General features: G+C 35.5%; 1 protein-coding gene across 2 annotated transcripts in view; it reads right to left on the bottom strand.

The window, feature by feature from the left end:
* Window positions 1–27,195, bottom strand: part of LOC121313550 (syndetin) — a 146,176-nt gene that overhangs the window by 43,824 nt on the left and 75,157 nt on the right. The window contains exons 17-23 of one of the 2 annotated variants that reach the window (XM_041246230.1): window positions 23,082–23,172; window positions 20,159–20,335; window positions 16,264–16,382; window positions 14,461–14,567; window positions 9,682–9,803; window positions 7,526–7,597; window positions 6,720–6,800 (exon numbers count right to left, since the gene is read on the bottom strand). In XM_041246230.1, the coding sequence (XP_041102164.1) occupies window positions 6,720–6,800; window positions 7,526–7,597; window positions 9,682–9,803; window positions 14,461–14,567; window positions 16,264–16,382; window positions 20,159–20,335; window positions 23,082–23,172 (769 nt within the window). The remainder of the gene's footprint in view (window positions 1–6,719; window positions 6,801–7,525; window positions 7,598–9,681; window positions 9,804–14,460; window positions 14,568–16,263; window positions 16,383–20,158; window positions 20,336–23,081; window positions 23,173–27,195) is intronic. The other variant, XM_041246231.1, reaches the window with a different exon arrangement.

Raw genomic sequence — 27,195 nt, 5'->3', positions numbered from 1 at the left:
GGGCACAAATTGGTCCAAACAAGTAAAAAGACAGAATGCCCGCACACTTATGAAGCTCCACAATTTTTATTAATTTTAATTAAGAACACCATGCCATCAGGTGAAATCAACGTTTCAATCTAAAAAAGATCTTCATCAGGATACGAGAAAGTCTTAAATAGACCATTAATTTACATCCATTAGATACAGGTGAACAAGCACATTATATCAGACAGACTGCCTTGTTACACTGTTTCAAATGCAAGTCTGTAGGAGGGGAAGAAAAAAAAAACATCCAGCACAGACCTTGGACACGCAGCCAGACACATTGAATGTGGTTAACCTTTCTAGTAAGTCACTGTCAGATCTTCAATTGAGTGTATTAAGTAAAGATTTATGTTTTGTTCCGTCTACCCCATGTCATGACTGTGATACAGTTATGGATTTGTAGAAGTATTTACGAAAATTAAGGTCAAGGAGTTTTTTTCTAGTAATTGTGGTATGTTTTTGACACCTCCTTTATCAGCCTCTAATAGTGACTGACTCTACAGTGCAGTTTACTAGGGCAATACATGACAAATTGAAGTTATTTTTGGTTATTGGTGAATTAAAGACCTTTATATTTATGATCCTGTGCGTATCCCTTTTTCACATTACATACGACTTTGGCTTGCTACATCGATGACATACTTTAGATATGGAGGGGTACTCGGGCACAATTAGTACATTTTCATGCATATTTTAATAGTGTCAGTGAACATTTGAACTTTACATTAGAATTTGACCCGATTCAATAGAATATTTTGGATATTTTGATTATCAAAGACAATAGGTTAAGCATGGACCTTTATCGCAAACCCACTGAACGAAACGAAAGAGAGTTGTTATGCAGAGGAATGGATAGGCAGGGCTGCCCATTGATTCGGTTCAGTCACACAATCACAAAGTCTAATACCAGAAGAAAGAATGGTCAAAGAACAATCTGTACAGTATGTAATGTAGTACTCAGTTTAGGGACATCACTTTAAGGATGTTATTAAGAAACATTGGCACATGATTGTCCTCTCCACAAACCCACTGCATTGAAAGAATCCCCATTACAAACATAGGAGGCTTGTTGCTAGGGAGCTGACGTCACTGCCCTGTGGCTTTTGCCAGTGCATTGCTGCCACACGTGAACACCTCGTTGGCTAAAATAAAAACCGTTTCAGCAAGTAGATATGTAATTTGCTTTGTGTTACTGTGCAATGCATGCAAATATGATAACAGTACGATATTAATTATTTGTTTTTATTTGTTTTGTATATTTTTGTTTGTGATAGTACAATATAAAACGAACAGTAACTCTATGTGCAATTGTGCATAGTTAAACTGTAATAATGGGCAGCCAACTCCAGGACTGTGATATATCTGAATCCGCAGTATAGCAAGGGGCCATATAACGAGGGTTGGGCTGGGGTGTGTGTGTGTGTGATACATATATACATAATTTAACATGTGTGAAGATTGTTCTTAATGAGACTTAGTATTAGTAACAGTGTTGACTTGCCTTTGTAACAATGTAACAAGGCAGTCTGGTTTAAATTTCCTTTGTCTGATAATGTGCTTGTTCACCTGTATCTAATGGATGTAAATTAATGTTCTATTTAAGACAAGCTTGTTGCAACATTCTCATATCCTGATGAAGATCTTTTGTAGATTGAAACACTGACTTTATCTGATGGCATGGTTTTGTAATTTAAATTAATAAAAATTGTGGCGCTTCATAAGTGTGCAGGCAATCTTTTTACTTGTTTGAACACCACAACATCCACCACCCTGCTCTATAATAATTGTCTGATTTCAAAGAGGGCTTAACATTTTACAGCAACAATAACACAAGCATCTTTTTTAATCAGCATGAATTTTTCAATGAGTAAGAAAATACAACAGCTGTCAAAGAAGATGTTAAAGTGATTACTGTGTTCAATTTGTTTTAAAATATGTGTATTTGCCTACAAGCGATAAAGGGAACAATGGAGCCAAAAACTGGGTACAAATTTAAAAACAAAATGTATTAAAAAAATTAAACAATCATCTCTGGGCTTTTAAGAATTAAAAAAAAAAAAAAAAAAAAGGTGTGATAACAGCTTTCTTTACGTCTTAAACTGACATGGGACCAACAAGCCAGAAATAGCACCAAATATGTATCCGAGTGATCTAAGTATATGAGTCAGGTTCATGAACTTGGCTTGACAAAATTAAATAATAATCTTTAACTTTTGGCTTTTTTCTTTCTCAAGTTGTTGTATACTTTACAAATTTTGTTGCATCAATCTCTCACGCAGCCGCCATTGCAGATCGCAGATCAGTAAAAACAAAACGTTTAATAAATGTCAAAGGAAATATCCTAACAGTTACATATCTGGGAGGCCAAACCGTTAAATATGTAAGACGTTCTCAAAATTATTATTATTTTTTTTTTTCCAGGAGAACGAAATAAGAATTTAAAAAACTACAAATCGTGTATGCATAAATCATTGCAAAGAAGTAAATATAAGTGCACAGTTATATTGTATTCACTAATGTCAGAAATGGGCAAATTAGTATTTTCATATTTATAAAACGAGATCAGACTTGAATATAGCTAATTTATTCTAGACCGCATTGTGATGTCTGTGAACTGATGAACTGGGTGATTAAATATAGATCTTCAAAACATGTACTCTTTAAAACAAACTCCCCCTGGTCATTTTTAAAACAGGTTTGATGCGAGCGACAGGAAATTCTTTCATGGATGTCTTTCCAGGGATTCACAAAAAATGGTGACCATAGAATCCCAGGTGCCACTGATCCAGACACTTCTCTTCATAAACTATGTGAGCTTTGTGTTCATTGAACTGCAATTTTAATAATAGGTATTCAAAGTGAAATACTATGAATTTAAATGCAGCCATACAGTACTGTATAGCTGATACAGATGAACTATAAGCCAAATACTGTCAACTGTCTTCTCATCCAATTTTTCAACCTTTTTTTGGAATTATTTTAACTAAAATTAAATACAACTATCACAATAATTTGTTAAAAATTGCATAGTAAAAGTATATTTAGGTCATAAAATAATAGATAATATATGTGACAAAAAATTACTCTGGACTGTATTTTGAAAAATAACTAACCTTTAATTGAGTTTAATTTAAGTGTTCCTAGTGAACACAAACAATGGCTTTATAGTATACCTGTTACTGCAAACAGTAGCAACTCCCAGACTTAGATACAAAGACAGGGCACTTTCTTGGCTTCAGTTACTTGAACATTGACAATTGGTAATATCAGAAAGCAGTGGTGTTTTAGTGCACTTTTAAATGACTGTTAATGCAATTAGATGACAATTGTTGTATATCAATACCTGAAAAGTTCTACGTCCTGACCAAAGATGCAACAATTCATAGATTAATCAATTAGAGATGGCAATGGCTTTTAGCTTGCATGCCTCAATTAAATATTGATTGACTGATTAATCATTCTTTTTTAAGGGTGCACATTTGCTTCATAAACAGTTCACTCATTCTAAGCTGTACAACATCTGATTTGGAAACTGGTTGCCGATTCCACCTCTAGCAAAAAGACTAAAGTTACAGCTGGCAATTAACAGGGGATAATTTTGTTATTTTGTACTGTACCCTTTTAGCTACTTTGTAGATCACAGTGTCTGTAGAGACAAAAACAAAGCACATGCTCTAGGGTAAACAGATTTGCCATGATTTCTTTCTTTTACAAACTGTAGAGAGAAAACCCAGAGGAACCCACACACATCTACAGTTCCCAAATTTGGCTTTTCTCTTACATAACATTTTTTGAAGGAATTTAACAATTTGATTGAAAGTAATTATCATCGGCAACAGTGAAAGTACAAGCCTTTTCCCCTTACTCCTTTGGAACTGATGACATTTAATTACAAAAAACCTTTTAGCTGGCTTTTATTGTAAGCCTATTTTTTTTTTTGGTCGACCTGAGATAAATCATTCATACCACACCTCTCCTAGATATCTGTTTACTACACATTTTTTTTTTATGACCACTTTATTTTTATACTGAAACAAAGGAACCAAAAAGCCCAACTTTTAACCCTGTATTGACAAAAGCTGTTTGTAGTTATATGCCCCAAATATTGACTTCTAACTACTTAGAGGCAATAATGACTATTAACCAACAGCTTGTTCCACCCCTTAATGCTTGAACCCCAAAAACCTTTAACCAGGAGTTAATGTTGGACATGACTGTCTTCAAAATAAAACACACCCAAAACCAGTGGCTTTCTATTTCTTTCCATTAAACACAATACGTATAAACAATGAACATGAAAACAATACATTAAGCACAATAACAAGCGTGACAGAACAATGGAAACTAAAACAAGCAATGCCATAGGTATCCTACTACATGGGTTGTTATTTCTCTAGTAATGCTCTGATGAGAACAAAAAGCTGAGTATTTTTTACAGCACTTTACCTTCAGACATCTTAGAATTGCAGAAACAATTTCAGCTCAGGGAGAATTAATAAACAGCAAGGGCTACAGTCTCCCAGTAGGAAACAATCCCCAAGAAAGACTTGGTCTTAATACACATTTTAAATCTACAATAAATGTAAACATTCTATAGTTTTGTTAATTAGACAAGCAACTCCACATTTACACAATCAATTCTACAACAACGCTCTTCTAATTTTGTGATTTGTGTTTAAATTACCTTTTGACCTCTACATTGTCAAACAGCACATAGTAATAATGAAAATTAAGCACAACAGCACTAGAGCACTAACAGCACTAGACCCCAATAACTGTGGAATACACAGCCTCCTCATTTGTGTGTTTATTTTATTATTTATGTAAAACCAGTCTATACCCGGAAGTCCTTGTCACAAATCACACACTTTTATTTATTTATTTATTTATTTTACATAAAATTGTCAAGAAACAATGTTCCTTTCACTCGAAAATCTAAAAATAAACCTTGAAACACAACCGGCCTGATCGTTCTCTCTTCCAAAGATGCTGGTGAAAACCCACGATTTTGTTCCCTTAGTGATTGTAACACACAATAAAAAGTATTCTCAATTAAACATTAAGCTGCAGAGTAATTAAGAAAAGGCAACCAGTTATCAAGGTTAAGTACCACCACCTTCCTGTACAATTTCTACAGATTCTAGGAAAACTGTCAAAACTTCATACTGTATATCTCTATGCTAAGTTTGTTTTTCATTACTGTTATTATTGATATTCTCTAAGCTGTTTCTTGCTATCTTTAATGCTTATTTACTCATTGATAAACTTTATTTTGATCTCCAACTGTTAGTGTTTACCAATTTAAGCTTATACTTTTAACCTATTGTTTTACTTATTTTCAGCACATTGACTCCAGGCCTGTATAACGAGACTGCTCCAGTGCTTCAAGAAAACAGAAAAAGAAATGAACACAGCAATTCATCCCTTTTACAAGTTTAGCACAGTAATACTGCAGTTTGTACATGCTTTGCCTGTAGTTTTACTATGCACTTATCACACTTTAACATGGTTTGCCATGTTTTTATCATGCTTCAGAATGCCATGCTTTAACTATGCTTTATTACACTTTGCTGTTCTTTTACGATGGTAAACTTTTATAAGGTAATTGCACCAGAAAAACGTACTATTTATTAACTTTACAAAATCCTACATTTGCCCCCTGACATACATAAGGAACAATGCTTAGTGATAATTGACCTTTTCACTCCAGCACACAAGATTAATGTGTGCTATGTGCATAGTCAGCACACACTACTTTCTCTTAATTGGGACCATAAAGGTATTTTCACACTTGGGGGTGGGAAAAACCAAGAACTAATTTCAACAACTGAACGCACTGAGACCTTGCACAAGTCACTTAACCTCCATCCTGCGGATGACATGTTAAATCAATGTCCTATTGTAAGTGACTCTGCATATAATGCGCAGTTCACAGCCTACCTCTGTTAAGCGTTTTGTGATGGTGGTCCACTATGAAAGGGGCTATATAAAAATAAAGATAGTATTACTATTATTATATTACTACATATTCTATCTGGTTGCGTAAACCCATCTCACCCCTGGTAACTTCTAATATACTTTGCTAGTTCTCGCTATTGTTTAATTGTATAAAGAAAATCTTTCATTCAGTCTCATAACTTAATTAAAAAATAGTTGGGAGCCACGCTAATTTGTGTTGGGATGAGGAAAAGGGTGAACATAATTAGTGTTCTCTAATTGCTTCTTGATTTAAATAACACTTCACAGGTGTCCATGCCATACATCCATAGCAACTCTGTAAACGGTCACAATACTTAAAATAATGTCTTCATATATAACACTGTTGTATTATTCTATATCAAGTGGCTAGAAGAAATACAAACACAAACATTAATAATAAATACAAATAAACACTCCTAGATTGACAAATAGTGCCAATGATTTCTCCTAATGTGTAGGGACATGTGTAGTAATTTTTTTTTTATTGCACATGAAAATCAAGAGGTTGCCAGCCAATTGTTCTGAATTGAGATTAATGTAAAGAGGTCAGAGGTGTCTGTCACCTTGACTAACTGATCTGCAACCTCAGAGAATCACCATCTTCACAACCTTCAAAAAGACTACGAAAGGAAGGAACACTGAATAATCTGCACACACGAATTGTTCTTTGGATGGTAAAAAAAATAGCAACATATTGAAGTTCAAATCCTTACCAGGTCAATAAGACCCTCTTGTATTCTATTTAGAGTTGTTCGTAGTCTACTGCTGATTAGTCCAAGTCCAGATGATTCATACTGCAAAAGAAAAAAAAAAAAAGAAACAAAATTCCATAAACATCAGAAGGCAGTTTTTTTGCTGATTGATCAAACCCATACACTTGTTTTATTTAGTATTTATTTTAGTCACCTCTTCCACCCAGACCAGTACTGAAACCTTTTGTTTTTAACATCTGAAGTATTCAATACAGGGTGATTTAAATATAGATACTTGTTTTTTTTTTATGGGTTTATACAGTGCTCAAAACCAGACAGCATTCACCATACTGTTTCATAACCCTGACAGGGTACTTCCATCCAAACTGTTGAAATGATAGCTCAGTGAATTCTTTGTGATACCAATGTCAAATTTAGAAAACAGTAAAGCCAAGTTAAATCTAACAAACATGTTAGCATTTATACAATGTTCATTTTGTTTCTCTTTTTCTTGTCAGAAACAATCCACCAGCATTTGAAAATCACCACAGTCTATTGGGACATTATCAAAAGGTTTCTTGCCTATGGAACTTTGGTAAAGATCCAAAAACTCTAAAGCTCATGGAACCAACAGTTGGAAATGTATTTCAAACACCACTACTTCTAAATGAGTTGCAAAAACTAAAGGAGGACTAAGACAGTTAAGAAAGCACATACAAGGGGGAATCATTAAAATTAACGGAATCTCTGCATGAAAGCACAGCAACCAGTTTCTGACAAGTGACAAATCCTAGTTATAGCTAAGGGTACAAACCCCAGAATCTTACCGAGCAGACTGTCATCTGCCTAGAAGTGCTTTGTTCTTTGCCAGGCACAGAAACTGATGGATTAAGCACTTGCTTTGAAATATAGAGAAAAAATCAAAACAATAATTAAGACTGCATATCAGTTTGTTACAAAAATAAATAAGAAAGACTGCTCAAATCCATTCATAACCACCTGGGTGGGATCAAGGAGGTAAAGTAATCTTCGGTAGGTCACATATGGTGTGGAATTGTGGCTCTTCAATCTTCTGCTCAAGGTTTTATTTTATTTATTTATTTTTTAATTCAGCACAACTACAAAGACATGTAATTTATCTTTTCAATCAGAACGGTTAGTATGCTAAACCTGTGTATTTGGCTAAGGATCAGATTTTCTAATCTGCACGGAACACATTTTGAATAACATTCAGTTCAGTAATTAAGTGGGTATCATTGATCATTTGAGGTACGGTACAATTGGAACTGGCTGCTGATTCTTTGCAGTTAATATCAAGATTAGTGGCTGATCGATTTCATGTTGCAGCATCCATTAGCCACATAAGGGGCAGTGGAGGAATGTCCTGCCTAGCTTGGGGATCTATAGTAGGCTCATTGGGACCTTAGGGGAAAATCATCTTTAGAAACGTGCAATTCTGGTGAACTCTGGGTTTTCCAGAGTTTCTCCCATATTCTTTAATATATTTGCATGTGTTCTTACATCCTATAACTGTACTGCATGTTCTGCATATCCAATTATTTATTTGATTTATTAGTATCACTGAAGTACATAATGGGCAGAATAACTCAGCTCATGTTCGTAAATACATCCCTCAAGGGCAGCGAATTCTAATATTCTTAAAACCCATTTCAGTGCTACCCCATTACAATGCAGTTGTTGGGGTCCATAATTAGAAGACTGTGTTATTTATGTTTCGCCTTATAACGAATATCTGCATTTTTATTCCCAAAATGGTGGAAAATGAAGGAAGGAGACACACACAATTTGCAGGTACTCGAATCCACAGTTTATTACGGTGATTATTCCCTGGGCCACACCAAAAATAACAGACAGTCTTGCACTCTAATAGGAGCTTGTCTCTCAGTTCTGCCCCCTGATAGGAAAGAGCATTATGGGAACAGTCATAACGTATTTCTTACGACGTAGAGTGCAGGCCCCTAACCTTCCTGAACAACCCAGGAAGGGAGAGTACTGAGAAGAAGGGAGATAATATTTATTATAATAATTTTATAATTTATTTTGATCTTCCTAGCATAATAATTCACAATAGTATCACCAGGATCACTTAAAGCATCTGGAACGTTATGAGTCAAATTGTATTATATGGGAAATGGGAACCATGACCTCACTGTGTTTCAACCGATTCCACACTATAACAGGTTGCGTTATAACAAGCTAGCACTGTATATTGCTTCTTTCTTAAAATACATTTCAGACAAATGAAACAATGCGGGCTTGTGTGCAGTAATACATTTTGTGACTGTACATTCCAAGGGAAATAATTATGTTATTTTGTAGAAGGGTGAAACTATTTAATCATGGCTTTCAACCTGTGCTCCAAATCATTAAGATGGATAACCTACCGGGAGAACTCATGCTTTACATTTGGGTGAAAAAGCCTTTAGCCAGGGTATATATTTCATTAACTCAGACCTCTAAATGATGCGACTAAAGGGCGGGGCCATTAGCAAAGCTAAAATAAGAATTACAAGATGTGTGATAAATTATACATCTCAACCTTGCCATCTCAACTTTAAATCTATTACATGTACAGCAAGAGGTTAATGACAACAGGTCTCCTTCAAATTGATTAAAACAATTAGAAACAACATTATCCAAACAATAATTAAAGAAAACTCGAGCAAAACATTTCACTGTTACTTTAATGCTAACAATTGTAAAAGGCCTTCCATGGAACACCCTCTCTCTTTAAAACTATGTTCACTTTTTTAACCAGCTGACCGTCACTAGACCTTTGTGTTCTAACTAATTGAATATTTTTTATAAACCTTTACTTGAAACGGAAAAAAATAAATAAAAGAAATACTACACACATTAAAACTGAAACTCAAATGTTAGAAATAAGTAACAAAATAACTTTGAAAGCAATCAGGTATGTTGTCAGTTACAAGAAGAACATGCTCCTTGTAACTTTTCTCACCATATCATTTCGGCCAAAGAATGTGTAGACTGCATACAAGTAGTAATCAAATAATTGTGACATGCAGTGGATCACATCAAAGGCTATTGGTTTCAGGATATTCATCATCTGCATGTACTTCCCTGAAACAAAGAAAACATTAAAAGAATAGGTTACATTTTTCTTGTGTTACAGCAATTTAGAAAACCCTGAAACACATATTGTTTTAGCAGTTACATTAGTATACTCCCTAAGCTGCAGGAAAGGAAACACACTCAGTGAAATATGGGATTGTTTTCACTGTGTTTTCTGAATCCAAGCAGATAAGGCAGGGAAAAAACACTCACTTTGCTTCACAAGCTGCTGGAGGTCTGAATTACACAGCAGACCACATGTCATTCAGCTATGACAGAACAGATCAGCCTGGTAGAAAAGCCACCTGATTCATCACAGCAATATGTTTTACCAATTTAGTGTTCTGCACAGTGGTGATTGAAAGGTCAAGGGAAAAAAAAAAGTAACAAAATGTGCAAATGCATTTTTTACAGCCAAAAACCTGTACAGCAATAAAATGTAGTTTTGGCAGTTATTACTAGTAACTGTTGGATTGCGTTTATATCTGTTAAACAAATGGGCTAGGCTGAAACAAATCATTTTTAATAGTACTTAAACTATTAAAAACAAGCTCTCGTCCAACTGATTACTTCAGAGAACTCAATTTACTTTTAATAAATGTCACAGAAATCCAACCTCTGCTCTAGTAACCCCTAATCGTATGGAGATAAGACGAAAAAACTATTCAAAAAGACCACAAAATACTTTAATGAAGTTAATCAGACATCTGCAAATGAGCACAAAACACCATCTGCAGTCTAAACAGAAAATCTGGTTTCTGAAATTTAACCAGGATGTACTATGCAAGACAACAGAGTAAAACAAAGTATATCTTATTAATATTGATGACTGCAAACCAAATCTGGCTATCCTTGCACTGAGCTAACCCATTTGTTTGCACCTGCAAGCCATTCCACAAGTTAATCAGGCCTGTCACCTGTACTTTCTGGAGAGACAGTAAGTGCAGTATCAAGAAAAAAAAAAAGGAAAAAACAGAAAAGTTATTTGATTTGTGTTTTTGATGCATACTGCTGAGATGAATTACAAAATCATTCACAGTACTGAAATACAGCAGTTGGTGTCCTGAACGAGTCTCACAATAGAAAAGCCTTTTAAAATGTGATACCCTTAACCTTTACTTGAAAAGCATCATGAAATACTGCCAAACAAACTGTATGTCCTATGGCACTTATGATGGATGATTTTGTGTTCTAAATTTTATTCGACAGATATCTTGTGCATGCTGCATCATAGGAGGGAAAATCACAGTATAATTTGTACTGGGACTATGTCAGACACTGCAATCTGCTGGTACTATAGTTAGGTCCACGAGAAACTCAACAAACACCCTCAGGGTCTGCCTGTATCTCCTTAATGATACAAAAGGGTTGTTTTTGTTTTTCTCCATTTTAGCATAAGTCATAAATTCTTTGAAAAAATGATGATGTTCTTGTGCCTTTCATAGTGAGCTTTGTAACTCAGCCTACCGTATTGGAGCCTATTAAGCTGAGCCCACACCTGAGCAACTAGTTGCGCAACAAGTTTTTCTGCATTTAGAAGTGTGTGCATTTTTTTTTTATTTCTGTTATCTTTAGCAAACTGTGTCTTAACTAATTACAGATGAAGAACTGGTTGAGCTCGTCAGAAACACAGGGCATATAGCTGACATCTTTTTAAATTGACCCCCTCTTTACTACAGCAAAGTAAACAACAGTCAAGAGATTGTAACAACCAATCACATTTCATAACTGTGTATATGATATATAACACTATGTAACACTATGTAAATATAGTATAATCGTAAATCTCAAAAAAATACTCACTTCTAAATCTTTTGTAGTCATTTTTGTATTACTTTAGTATAAATACATGTTAATTTGGATTCATATGTTGTTTTTTCTGACTTTATGTGAACGAAAAGACACAAATTTTCCCATTTTCCCATTGGAAATAGTGATATTTTGAAATATCACTGTCCTGGTCACAAAAGCAAAGTTTGTGGGAAATAATAGCCATTTTCTATACTTTTGAGGCATAAGCAATTAGGAAATAACACTTACTACCCAGGAACAAAAAAAAAAAAATGTGTTACATGGTGTAATGTCACTACAAATCTCTCAGCAGATCACTTGAAAGTAGAGCTTGTCTCTACTGTAAGCAACCTTTTGCACAAAGATCGCTCAGGTGTGGACCCAGCTGAAGTGTCATGTGATCAAATAACCAAGTCACCAGATTTCAAGCTATTACCATGAACTCAACGAACAATTTTGATCCCACATTTCTAGGTGGACGTGTGATGCACCATGTCAATGCCTGTGGAGCTAGATTAATTTATTATGCCTCCTCAGAACAATATATTACAGCAATTACTGATTTGATTGAAACTGCTTCTGGGAGAGGGTGTCACTGGGCAGTCTCTGGCATAAAATCATCACCTACAAAACTGACATCATTCCTCATCCATGTGGATCTTTAAGGGATTTATTCAAGCCATTACTACCAAACAGTTTCACTACTCAAGTAATCTTTTTGCTGAAAATATGGGCCATATTTCTAAAGCATTTACTTCAGTCTTTTTGAAAAGTTGAAACTCCAACTTTAATTTTCCCAAACTGATATAAAAATAACTGGAGGGTGTTTATGACAATTAAATTAATACAGTACAATATATTTACAGTATATACTTAGTTGGACCGTTCTAGTTTGTTAAATTATCAGGTTCCTTTTTACTTTCAAAAACAGGCAATTCAAGACTGGAGAAAAAGCTCTGAAATCATCCCCTTACCTCTTACAAAATGCTTCCGCCAATTGCTGACACACAGTAGGTTCTGAAGCCACATATAACCAGTGCTACATGCACTACATGGGTACCCATTAAGAGGACTGATTTGAAGAATCTACTGTTGACACCAAAGCTGTGCGTGACTGGGGTCCAACATATATCACAGCGTTGTAAGGCCTTATGGATGTCAAACAGTAAACTGTTGTCTGTTCCACTATTCCACTAAACTATTCGGGCCTCATTTATTAAAGGTTCTTAAAAGTAGCCCTAAGACGCGTCTTAAAACTATAATTAAGTTGGTATTTACTAACGTTAATGCTGCTTATTAAGACGTGTGCTATGGAAATCATTAGCATATTAAGAGGTGCCTTATCATAGGACTAAATGACGACAAAGGGGACTCGTCTATAAAGAAAAGTGCAGAGACTGAGATACGCAGTTGTCAGTTCTTGACTTTTACTAAATATATGTATTAAATACTCTATAATGGCGTTTGAAAGGCAGGATCGCAAAAATAAATAAATAAAACAATCCTACCTAGACATCATCATGGTTGTACAGTATATATAAAAAGCATTTCTCTTGTACAGTATTTATTAGATCAGTCTGCAGCCCTTAGGATACATTAATGAAACTCTGAATACAATGAAGTATGGAGTGGGCATTTAGACCAGGTGGCATATTTCAGTGATGAACGCATTTCTGTACATTGAAATGCCTTCACTAGGAGTAACTATACTGTACATAGCAAATAGGTTTTGCTGTGAAGGTACAGAATTATTTGTGCAGAAGTAAAAGCAAGTATGCAGAAGGTCTCGAACCCAGTGCCAGCCAACACATGCAATGGTACAGCTGTGCCCTAATCATGTGGAGAAAAAAAAGGGCACTGTATGCAGATATTTGATATAGGTCAACACTTCCTTCTTTAGTATTATGTGCTGTTGTGATTGTAAACCCAACTTCCTTTTTTTATTTATATTACCGTGTTTAAATTATGTCTGTATGAACGCAGTTATGTCTTTTTTTGCGTTTGCATAGTAAGCTTTTGCATGCTTTTTATGTCTATAGGCTACATGAACACATTTATTTTCAATGTCCTGTTAGTTACTTTGTTTGTACAGTTTTATTTAATCATAATATACCTGTATAGAGACGCATTTCTGTTCGAAGGTTGTTTTTATTTATTTATTTTTTGCAGTCAGCTGGTATATGTATTTTTAGTATATAAACGCATTTATTTTAAAATGAGTTTTACTTATTTACAGAGTTTCGGATGTATAGTAGCGTGCATACCTGTACCTTGTGCTGACAGACAGCTTTAAGATGGCTCTCTGCTCGTAACGTGCTATCTAGCACATGATTTAAGGTGTGCTTCATGGTTAGCACAGTTTAGTAAAAATCGTCTGAATATCATTAGCCTCATTAGTGCTCTCATGCCATAACTATAACTCTCTTATGCGATAACATGTGTGTTATCGCATAAGAACCTTTAGTAAATGAGGACCTTTGAGCCTTAGCTTTCTGTGCTACAGGGCAGTGGCACATGCTACCATGCTATATATATATATATATATATATATATATATATATATTATATATAGAGTTTTCAAAATTAACATAAACACAAAGACTGAAAAAAATAAACTAAGGTGGGGAAACTTGCCAATGTTACTTGCAAGACTAAAACATTACCCTTAAAACTAAACTTAAAGCAGATGAATATTGAAATCCCAAATTGTGTATGTCTTGCCTAACAGTAATAATCCAAAATAAACAGTGTTAAATAAAGTGTAAATTGTACAGTTTTCAACTGTAAATATTTTGTAAATTGAAGTACAGAAATGTTACACTTCATGGGTGGTCATTTCCATCACCTTTCGGTTAAATGAGACTGTCTTACTCACCAACAAGCCTGATTACGTTCAAGGTAGTGTTCGTCAAGATGGGTGCATTCACCTTATTAAGGCTGTAGTCTGACTTCTTCCTGCTCCTGAGGGTATCTCGAGACACACTAATTACAAAATCAGAAACATAATTACAGCAGGCCAAGTGATAGGGCTAAAGTAGCTGTGCGGTGGCGGGAAATTCATGAGCTGGTTCAGCAGTCAAAGGCATAGGCTACAGCGCTATTAATCTGTCAAAGAATTTCAACTTGCATGCTAGCCATGTGATGGTTAATGTTTTTAGTTATGTCAGTTCATTTGACAGGCTGTAAAAGGAAAGAAAAACTGTGAAAAAGAAAGCACCGAACTGTGACACATCGGTCAAGAGATGATAACTGTTGTAGAAGCATTTTGGAAAAAATAGACCAAAGTCACCATAAGGCCTACTATAGAACAATTACCAGGAGATTTGAAAGTTTTTAGCTAGCATACCTTGTATTTACTGTAAGTCAGAAAGCTATTCAAACTAAACTGAATTCCGAAATGATTGTGTGCTAAAGAAGGAATACTAGATAACTCGGTCTCCCAATATGTTAAGAAGTATTTTCCAGTATAAATGTCTGCCAGGAAAGGCTTTGAGGCTTTGTGGCTTCATTTAGTTCAGATTAGAGGACTGTAATGTCATGCAAAAGTGAGAGGAAATAAGTAGCTGAATTACTGCCATCAGCCCAACATTTTGTGAATCAGTAACTGGATAAAAACATTGCTAGGAAACCTACATACTATACTGTATGGCAGGAAATACACATGAACGGATCACACACAAAGACTTGGGTAGGACACAATAAATGGCTTAAAAAAATAAACAGGGAGGATAATAACAATATTCCCATCATAAGAAAACAAAGTTGTGCAAAGTTGCAGATATTGCATGTATCGCTCAGACTAATGCTTGCAGCAAAGCTGTGACAGACCTTTCATCTTTATGGTTCAAGAAGCTACATTTACTTCAAATTAAAACACAATGCTCAAAAGCTGTTCTCCAAAAAGAGCAAGGCTTTATTTCATTCTTTTGGGAAAAAAAGGGTCTTTAAGGTTGTAAATACATCTTCGGAAGATAATTACTGTTTTTCTGAAAGAATAAAAACTCATCATTTTCCAGCAGCTGTAATTATCTTTCTGCATCTACCAGGCCACTGAGATATGTATTTACCAAACTCTGCAATGCCAAGGCAGCACACAACATATTCCATTATTCATCTGCATCTCAAGAGTGTTAAAACATCATAATGGGAGTTATACAGCATAATGCTACTCTTTCTTCTACATGTTTTCCCATTTTCAATTTCAAATAACACACATAGATTTACAACAATGTATTAGGAAAAATATGTTTTGTTACTTAAAAAAAATTTGTTACTTAAATATGTTAGTTAATTGTACTGATGGAAGATCCTACTAATGAAGCCCGACACGTTAAAGCACTGAATGGCTTGACCAAATAATCTCGCTTGGCAGTGCAGCGTGTCTCTTTTGTTTTTCATACACGTTTATCATAATCTGTGTGTAAATTAATTTCAATCTAGTGATAAGCCACACAGATGTTAATAGACACATGATTTAACCGTGTAATCTACAGTGCATGTAGAAATGACAATGGCATTTCAGATGCATTGTTTGTACGTGTGAAGTAAATGAAAGAATCACAGAAAGCTGCAGTGTAGTGACTAAAGGCAGTATATTGAAGCTGTGGTCTGTATCCTGAATATGGCCAGTGGTTAAAACAATGTGACAGTGAAACATAACACTTTAGGGGATTTCTACCTTTTTACAGGAGCATCTCCAGTCTGTTCATCCACATAGTCTCTCTTGAGTTCTTCAGGGACATCACTGTCACTGTCATAATCCTGGTAAGCACACTTCTCCAATTCATCAGACTCATACTGTGGACAGAAACATTACATTCACCCATGCTCAATTATTGCAGTGGCTGTCCAGAGTGACCATATTGGTTTCTGGCCAGAACAAATCAAAGTTAGCACTTTGTGAATGAGGACACGAAAGCATTCGCAGTAATAAAACACAAGAAAAATACCAAGCGAAATTTCGTGGAACCAAAATAAGTCCTTCTCGCCCTTCAAAAAGCAGCTATCGCTTGCTGACCACAAGTGGGCTGAGAAGGGGGAGTGGTCTGCTATCACCCGACCAAATCTACTCAATTCCAGCTATAAATCACATTGCAAGTCTTTCGCAGGACCGGATTTTACAGTAAACTTCAAAGTTGTCTAAAGCTATCGCGTATTAAACAAAAAGTAAGTAAAAAGAAAATAAGACACTCCACTGACCTCATATATCGAACACAACACTGAATAACTTAAAATTAATAATTTACAGTATCAAATATTATATGTATTATTCCTATCATCATAATATATGTCGTGTTTGTTGCACCCTTAAACGAAACATGCACAAGACCGTTTTTTATGTTAGCCTATGACTTATTTTTTTTGCCACAGTTCGAATTAAATGTTTAATAAAGCAATACGTACTATTTCTTTACTACTTACAAAAATAAACTATTTTCTAGTCACGGAGAGTGATGTGATGGGAAGGCTTTTTAGATATATTTTCTTTTATTTCTTATCATTGTAGATCTCTGACGTCACCTATTTCTGTTCAAATTATTCATCTTAAAGGCACAATGCTCCATTACATTGAACTTCGATCAAACTCAAGGCTAGCAAATGTAAACAAACTAGAATACTAATAAAGAACAGATGAATGTTTTAACCTCTTTAAAGATATTAACTTTTAGTTTTAAACATTTGGTTACCCTCAAAGTACTTCAACATGTCGGCCTACACAGAAACATTATGAAGCCCAAATTCTTGACCTGCAAGAACAAGCCCACCGTTCCAGTTCAAAGGACTACATTTTGGCTATACCGTGTCAGCAAGCCAAGCGGTCTGCGCGTGGATAATAAAATTACGTAATACCTAGAATGGTAGCCTAACTGTCATCTCAGAAGTATCAAAATTAAGTTTTTAAATTTGCTTTAAGTTTGACAGCACTGACTTTGTCCCACCCCCTACTGTACAGCACGGGTCACAGAAAAGCAGTACAGACGTACTGATAGGCCGATTAAAACGTTGTTGTCATTTGAACAGTAAACAAGAACATTAACTGCTTTGGAGTATTTTTTTGTAAATCTTATCCGTCTAAGGACATTTATTTATTTTATTTTTTGCCTAAGTGCACACAAGACGGCGAAGGAATAATAAAAAGCTTATATATATAGAAGAAAGATTTCACGGTGTCCCCCCAGTTTCCTGCAAAATCTCGATTTAGGTAGATCTCCAGATACAAATGTCACAATAAGTGCATTCAATAGTACATTTCCATGTTGACAAACCAAGTTAATTGTCATTAAACTCAGATGTCCTGTAATATTCATATGCATGGACAAAAGTACCTGGGGTCTGCAAAAATCGGCAAAAAAAGGAGGCCATTTTTACCTTCCTTTGGCGATTTATTTATCTTACTGTATGACAGGTATTGGTAACTACAAATTAAAAGTGAAATGGTGCTTTTGGCCAATACCCTGAACAAATATAAACTTTCCTTGCTGTATAAGTGATGAACTTTGCGCAAGGAACTACCCTACAACTGACAAAGAACACAAACAACCCTTAAACATGTTGATGTTTTCTTTCACTTAAAGTGCCTTTCTCCTTTCATTATTACGGATAAATGTCAAGCCTATCAAAAGGTGACAGAATGAACTTCAAAAAGCAGTAAAACGTTAGGTTATTATCATAACCCTTGTTCCCTGAAATAGAAATGTACCCATTACCGAATGGGTATTTACCTTCTGAAGACCTGAATCCTGAAAACTGGATACCAAAGCTACTCTTTGAGCCTGTGACGCAGACGTGGCCCCACCCCCAAGAGCACAACGATGTGATAGGTGTTAAAGAAACATGGTTATCCAAAAATGATGGAGACGATTATACTATTAGTGAGTATTACTGGGTATATTGTATAGGAAAGACAGGCAGGACAGAAGAGGCGGAGGGGTAGTGCTATACATCAGAAATAGTGCAAACACAAGTCAAAAAGTTAGAAAGGCAAAAGAACATTCAAGGGGGAAGTAAAATGTCTAAGAGATACAAATGGCAAAATCATAGATGAACAGAAAAATTGCAAATATATTAAATGATTACTTTTTACAAGTTTGGCAAAGGAGGATACGGACAACATCCACCACATGTCGACCTGTTCCTATCCAGTTTTAAATAACTTCAGTAAGATCCAAAATGGAAAATTACCTATATGGTAACAGTTTCCCGGGAGACAGTAAGCATGGTTTTAGGAAAGGGAGGTCATGTCTAACTAACCTGCTTGATTTTTTTGAGGATGCAACATCAACAATGGATAATTGCAAAGTATATGACATGGGTTATTTAGATTTCCAGAAAGCTTTTGACAAAGTCCCGCATAAAAGATGAATTCTCAAACTGAACGCATAGGGATTCAAGGAAATGCATGCACATGGATTAGGGAGTGGTTAACAGAAACATAAAGTACTGATTAGAGGAGAAACCTCAAAATGGAGTGAGGTAACCAGTGGAGTACCACCGGGATCAGCATTAGGTACTCTGCTATTTCTAATCTACATTAATGACTTAGATTCTGGTATAGTAAGCAAACTAACTATACCAGAATCTGCAGATGACAAAAAAAATAGGAGGAGTGTCAAACACCTTTGCAGCAGCAAAGGTCATTCAAAATGATCTAGACAGCATTCAGAACTGTGCAGACACATGGCAAATGACATTTAATATAGAAAGGGTCGTAGTGCACAAATTACACATAATTAGTGAACACTATTACGTTAACATCTCATATAATTTGTGTAAAAACACAATAAATATGAATATATACAGATAGATGTAAATAGTACTTATCTTAACAAGGCTCTCCGATCAGGTCAGTCTTGAAAGAAAAAGTGGCACTGAGATCTGTGAGCACAGTCATTTTGTGCCCTAGGGGGCGGGGCATGACTGCGTCACAGGCTCGCTGAGCAGCTTTAGTATACAATTTTCAGAATTTGGGTCTTTAGGGGGTAAATACCCATTCGGTAATGGTTACGTTTTGTACTTGAAAGGGAACTACTCTCCATCTTAAAATGATTATGCTCGACATAATTGTGGTATATTTATTTACCTTTGCACATACTCAATGCTAATTAATTGTTGATTGGCTAATGATGTGTGGTGAGTACATAGAAGGAATTAATGTTCGTTTTACTACTATAACTAGAAACTGAAAAAGCAAAACAACATCTAGGTTAATGAGTACCTAACACTTTCATCACACGTGTAGTGTATGTAAAATGTCATGAAAAATTTTGATCATGTATAGACAGAACTGTTAAATGAAGATGAATCTGATGGCTCATTTCTTAATACCTGGTCATGCAGCTGACTTTTACTTGAATCTGTTACGAATGTACATTTTATCAAGTACATTTTACACGCCAGCTTTAAAGGGGAAGCAGTAAGACCCACAGCAATAACATTGTAACAAAGAAGATAAAGTGAAGGGTGCAAATGCATGCATTTCCTGAAGCTTTTCATTAGCATACCAAATTGCTTTCTGAACAGGAAAAAAATAAAAAAAATAAAACATGCTCTGGTCAGCAACATTTATTTCGTACCCCATTAGAAGCCAATACATCTTCTGTTTCATCATCTTTGCAGTCTGTCTGCATTTCGAATGGATTTCCTACGTTATGGTACTGTTCAAACAGAGACATCGCCGCTGTGGATGTGGTGGAGGCGTGCTTGCTAGGGGACACTGAAGGAGAGCGTGACTGGCCCATGAATTTGAATTCCTGAAAGCAATAAATTAGCAGTAAGATAAAGGTCCTTCAGAAGAGAGTGATAACAAAGCACTTTTGAATTCTATAGAACAATAGTTATACAGTACAAACCAAAACATGAAACATCAGACAAAAAGCAATGCTTGATCAAGAGAACTGTGAACTCATTTGCATTGCAAAAAAAAAAAAAAAGTTAAAGATAGAAATGATTTGGTCCAATGAGACTTGATAATCCTCCAGTGATACCGCTAGTCAGAGCAATGGCACGATTGACAACATCCCATCTAAATGCCCTGATGTAGAAATAGTGGTTTACAAAGTAGCAGCATCAGAAGTTGTCAGACACCCTCAAGAACTTTAAAATCTCAGGGAAATAGAGGACATAACAAGAAAAGCTGTGGAAATCCATGCCTCGGCTACAATTCATCAAGACGAAACAAAAAGTACCCTCATACCTGGCAAAACATACAGATGACCTACATTAGAACATACAAATAAAAACCCATTGCATTAGGCAACTGACATCGAAGCCTCTGAAAATTAAAAATAGACATGGTGAAGATTGGCGTGCTTGTGTTTATAAAGAATGTTGCTAGTTTAATTTTGTTAAAACAAAATAAAATGCATTCTTCAAACAGATTTTTTACTCAACTTGCTCTCCATTTCCAAATATCAGTTTCCTTTACTCATAAACTGATGTGTTATAATAATAATAATAATAATAATAATAATAATAATAATAATAATAATAATAATAATAATCATTTAAAATGATCTTAACTTGAAATTGCCTAAATAAAACAAAACATTCAGAGTGTAACGGTGACATCCTCCATAATTGTAAATAATATTGTTTAAAAAGAAATGTGGTTACTGAAATAAAACACAGCTACAATGCTAACGGGGCTGCAGTTGGTAGCTATCCAGCAGCACTGCTTAGAGTAATATCATACTTAGCTTGACTCATGTGTTTGCAGCGATCCTGAATTTCTAAGAGTACTCTGCCAAAACTGACTGGTTTCATTGGTTGTTGTAAAGCTGTTGTCGTGTAGCAGAGGAACTACTAGAGTGTATTTTGAGAAGTGAAAACATGTTCAGCACGCAGGTGGTACCGCAGACTAGATGCACTTCTGTGACATTAGAACTTACTTTGACAGTAAACACAACTAAGCCTTTGCAAGCACATCAAACTTCTGATCCCTTCTAACTACAATTCCCACCTTCTTATTTATACAGCAACTTAGAACAGACCGAAAATATTGCAGTTATCTTAACTAATGTATTATTCTTCTTATTGTTGTTTAGAATCACTTTGTATATCACTTTCTGTTTTTTGAAAAACTATGCCACTAACAGACCTCTTAGAAAGGCTTTCACTCTAAGTACAGAAGGTACCTGAGGGTCCTCTTGCAACACTCCTGTTGATTACAAGAAATACATCAGTAAGAAATAGCATGGTACTTCTTCCATCCACTGAGGCCCTTTTGAGAACACCGGGGTGGTTTTAAAAGTCACTAGGATATGATAAACTAAACAAGAAAAACATATTAGCTAAGATAGCTATAATATTTAATTCATTTAATGCCAAGTAAGAACACTCTTTGAGTAATCCCTTCTCCCTGAAATAAGATACATGGAAATTCCACCATGGAAACTCCAAAACAAGGTGGTTGGCAACTCCAAAACAAGATGGTTCATATAAATAACAAGAATTCAGGAGGAACTTTTATAAAAGAGCAGAAATAGAAACACACAATACAAAATGTGTTCAGTGGGATGACAGACAGACATTTGAAACATAGAATACCTACAAAATAAAATACTAAATTAAAAAAAAAAAAAGTATTTGCCAATTAGTTTTTTGTTATTTTCTCCCCAATTTAGTAGTGTCCAATTATTATTTTTTTTTAGCTCAGCTCACCACTACCACCCCTGCGCTGATGAACACTGTCCTCCAAAGTGTGTGCAGTTAGCCGCACGCTTTTTTACACACTGCAGACTCACCTTACAGCCACCTAGAGCAACACAGCCCTGGGCAGCTTACAGGCAAGCCCGGAGGCGACCGGCGAGACCACAGGGGTCGACCTAGCCCTCACTCCTCCAGGGTGGCGCTTGGCCCTCGGTCGAAAAAGGAAGAGCCTGGGCTTAACTGGCGTCGTCCAGACTATAGGGCGCATCCTGCAGTGGTTTTACTGGATCCCCCAGTACGAATATTTTTTGTCACAATCATTTTTTTTTTCTTTCAAATTTTCAAATGCATTTATTTCACCAGCTATACAGTGCATCTAATTTCCAAGGGTGTGTCTGTTTTGTAATGCAACCCATTGCATCCTTCCAAATATTCAGAGTGCTACCAGTAAGTAAGTAAGTAAATAAATAAATAAATAAATAAAGACAGGTTATTGTATTCATTAACTTACAAGGATGGAATCATTAGCAATAGGCACGGTTAATATATTTCTTTCCAGCCCACACAGAACAAAAATTATTCTTTGAATTCCCAAGGCTGTACTGGACATTCTTTGCATGCCTAGGATAATTAGTAGTAACACTTTTGGTACAAATGTAAACCATCAGTCCTTTCAAATTGAAAAAAGAAAACACTCGGAAGTGGCTTTCAAAATATGAGTTTAACCTTTTCAATTATTAGACATACAAAATATGACGTTTGTTTCAAATGTTATTCATATGTTCACAAAATCCTGGTGTTTTTCATTACAGATTGCGTATTATAAAATGAGTCATAGTTTCTACTTACATGCAACTGCACAATGCTGAAGTTCGACTTGACAGGGCAAAGTTCCCAGGTTTCATTTTCTAAGAACATTCTTAGCTCCTCGAGGCGTGTTCTAAAGGGACAACAATAAATATAGCAGACTGAAGTCAGCATTGCCTGTTTGTCTATAATTAACAGTAATTAGTGATCCAATAACATTGACCCAACCATATACTTAATACTTCACCTAAATTATAAATATTAATAATTTAGTTCCTCTCAAGCTAGTTTCTTTTCTTTTTTTTTCTAAATACCACAAGCAAACTCACAGTTCCCTACAGGAAAGCTACAGGGTTCAGTATTTGGAAGACAAAGCAGTTGTGTGAGTGATAATCACCCATTTTTGCTTGAGTTGTTGATAGGCATTTGGTTTTGGAGCTGTCAACCAAATAACAAATGCATAACTGAATCTAAAATTATGCGAGAAAGTTAACTTCAATACTGCCGACAAGGAGAAATGGTAAAGCAATCGTAAGTAACACTCCATTACTGTGATCCTGCAGCATTTACAGTCTTTGCGAAATACATTATACCACTGAAGTATGGAAGTGGAAATTAGTAACAAGGGCCTAGGGCTGTGTTCAAAGGTTCGTTCGCCAGCCAGAATTCGAAGGTTGTTCTGAACCTTTTTATCAATGACGTCGCCGACGTGCACTGTAGCAAGGTATAATAAAAGCACCAGGGGAGCACCTGGCTATAGCGGCAATATTCACTCAATAAAATACGCACTGAATACTTAGTATACAAGATGTAAGAGTGTTATGGTAGAACAGGTATGAAACATAAAATATACGCCAATACTAATCATTTTTATTTTGAAAACTGAGCACTGAGTTGGCTAAAGCACCGCCCCTTTAAAAAAATAAACAAACCACAGTTGAAACGTCACAGCACAGAGGCAAACGGTGTCTAAGAAACGGGTTTTAGAAAGACAACAAAAAAAAAGATTAAAAAAACAGATAAACCTCTTGTTTATCTATAGTTTGCAAAATGATCTTCACCCAGTCTGAAGTATTTTCTTGAGCTATGTTACGTTTTGCAGAAAATTAGCATTTATTTTCAACAGACTAGGGTGGGATCAGGGGAATAAATGTTATGAAGATACATCGGGGTACCCTGCATTGTGCAAACAAAGTTGCAAGTCATACAGTGTAAGTATTAATTAATCATTATTTTATAAAGGTTGCAACCCTACTTTTTGGGTTAAAAAAAAACAAACAAACAAAAAAAAAAAAACATCAAGAGCTGAATAGAAGATCCCAACTGGGGTTTAACATCCAATCAGTGTCTGGAATGTGAAACTGCAACAGCGGAGAAGTGGAAAACATTAGTTTTTTTTTTTTTTGTAAACATGTTAAGCAATAACAAGACACATTACAAGAAATGTTATATACTTTATTTATTCAGCCAATAAATCGACAACAGAAATAACAATATTATCATCTAATGCTACTGTATGAGTACTGCAAGCAGCATCAAGCACATGTACATAAACATGTATTTTTACTTAAATGATAAAAACATGATTACTGTTTTATGTAACATATTTTTAAAGTACATGTGTGGCAGGACTGGACCCTGTCTGTAAATTATAATATTGTTGTGTGGTGATTTGGTGGTGGTTGGCAGGGATGGGGTTAATTTCCTATCCCTGCCAAAATACATGTGAGAATGTGGCTGGAGCTAATTGAATAATTGATAATTTGGCTCCAGCCACATGCTATAAAAAAAAGGGGAAAATCCTTTGTTTGGTGGAGGGAGTTTGGAAGTGAAAAGGTTTTGTTACTCTGTGTTTTTGGAGAAGATTCAGTGAAGGCCCTGCCCAGCCTGAACAGTTTTGTTTAAAACTTTTGTTTTGGCCCTTGAGCTGGTTATTTTTGTTTCTGATTATTGTGTTCGTGACTTGTTTTTGTTAAACCTTTTATTTTGCTCTGTGAGCAGTGTTTGGTTCAACTTTTTGATTTACTTTTGTTTATAAAACGGCGCAGTAGCGCTTTAACTGCAGTTTCCTTGTCTCTGAGTCTCCTTGCCTGCCGATACCACCTGGGCCCGCAACGCTATCATGTCACAACATATGAATGTTTTATTCCATTTATACGGATTACCTATGCGATAACAGGATTTTCAATCAAATATAAAATAGTAGCTATGGTGACGTAACTAATGCTGAGCCACATTTTCACTTCATCATTTTCTAGCAGACACAAGATCAGTGACTCCAAAACCTCTTCAGACAGACAGTTTATTCCATCCTCAGTGGAATGGAGATCCTGCCAGAATCTCTTTACTCTGTTTGAAAGAGGGTGCTGAGTTTGTAAAAGGTCTTGTAACAGTGGTGTTCATAGCAAACATGTCATAACTAGTCTGGATCACCAGTTATCTTGCGGGATAATTTTCCTGACCAACAAATCACTGCCCAAAAGGAAAGGCATATCCCAGCTGCCAACATTCAAAATGTGCAGCAGATTAAATAATCTTGCATTTTATTTATATATTTATTATTAATATTCTACAATTAAGACAAATATTTTGATATGTTTATAGTATTGTATACAAGTAAAATGCTGTTACCACAGCTGTACAAATGCTAATAAATGTCAGATTATAGGAAGAAAAGAGTGTGACAGCTTCAAAGCATGCTACAGGCTCTAAACAGAAGAGTATGACAACTTTGAAGCATGCTCCAGGCTCTAAACAGAAGAGTGTGTGAAGCATGCTCCAGGCTCTAAACAGAAGAGAGTGTGACAGCTTCGAAGCATGCTCCAGGCTCTAAACAGAAGAGAGTGTGACAGCCTCGAAGCATGCTCCAGGCTCTAAACAGAAGAGAGAGTGTGTGAAGCATGCTCCAGGCTCTAAGCAGTTTATTTTGGATCCTACTGAGCACAAGTTGCAAAGATACAGGGAAAATATTTCAATGATCTGTGACATTTCCTTATGAAAATACTGTAGATAATTGGTAATAATATAGAAAGCAATTCCATTTACCTAAAATATTATTAATCTTCCTGGTTTAATAAATAGACCAAATTAAATTAATGGCGAGTGGCTAATGAGTAGATTATTTTAGCTTTATCTGAGGGAACAGATATCAGAAGAGACATGACCCCCCCACGACGGACAGACTGGTCAACAAATCAGTCACTTTCTAGACATGAATGTAAAGGTTTTCTTCATCCTTTAGGCTGTATTTAAGATTCCACACATTTTAAACATTAGAATTTTCCTAAGGGAATAATTGAGGTACAACATGATTATTTTCAGTATTTGTTATGCACGTTCCACTCGGGAGCCTGGCTGCTCAGTTTTTGACCAAAATTTTAGCAAAGATTAGAAAAGCAGTAAGTAAAAATAACTTTTAACTCAGCCCTCCAAGGCCTCACCGTTTCAAGTAAATCTACAGCATTCCTTTCACCTGCGTTCCTGTCTTTTGCTTTTGAAGGAGACTTTTCAACCATATGAAAATCATTTAAAACTTTCCATAAATTTGTTCAGACAGCTTGTTTAAAAGAGATGGCAGAAAGAACAAATAAATCTGCAGTTCCTAAATCAATCTTTCAGATTCTATGATGCAGCACAAGGTGTTACAAAGTAAACTTTATCATCTTCTGTTCCATCACTGCTAAAAAAAACAATGCATGGGTGAAGGGTTAGAAAAAGACAAATTCACACTAAGATACTTCAATGTCTATAGATGTTGTATTAAGGTTGATTTCTCTGACGTGCATCATTCATTAGACAACCTCTAAAGTACCTATCTACAGGCTGAAATGTGGGGATGTGAGTTTTTGACTAACAATCCATTTTTAGAATAGACTGTAAAAGCAAAGTGCATGACAGTTATTTGTCAAAGAAATTGTATGCTGAATTTTATGTGAATCATACAAATGTCTGAAAAGACAATAAAAGCAAATAATCTGGTGAAATTATACTTTGAACTGTTGTCTCCTTCCATAATTGCATAAGCTGCGATTTGTTAGTTTCTATATTTTACATAATTGTATTGCTCTTTCTGTTGCAATTATAAAAAAATAGCATTTTGAAAGAATGCATTTTGTAAAGGTCAAATCATCTTGGTTCATCAAGACAATTACAGTAT

This window comes from Polyodon spathula, chromosome 3 (genome assembly GCF_017654505.1).
Source record: "Polyodon spathula isolate WHYD16114869_AA chromosome 3, ASM1765450v1, whole genome shotgun sequence".
Classification (NCBI taxonomy): Eukaryota; Metazoa; Chordata; class Actinopteri; order Acipenseriformes; family Polyodontidae; genus Polyodon; species Polyodon spathula.
Note: the sequence above shows the minus strand (reverse complement) of the source record. Positions and strands in the feature narration are given on the sequence as shown.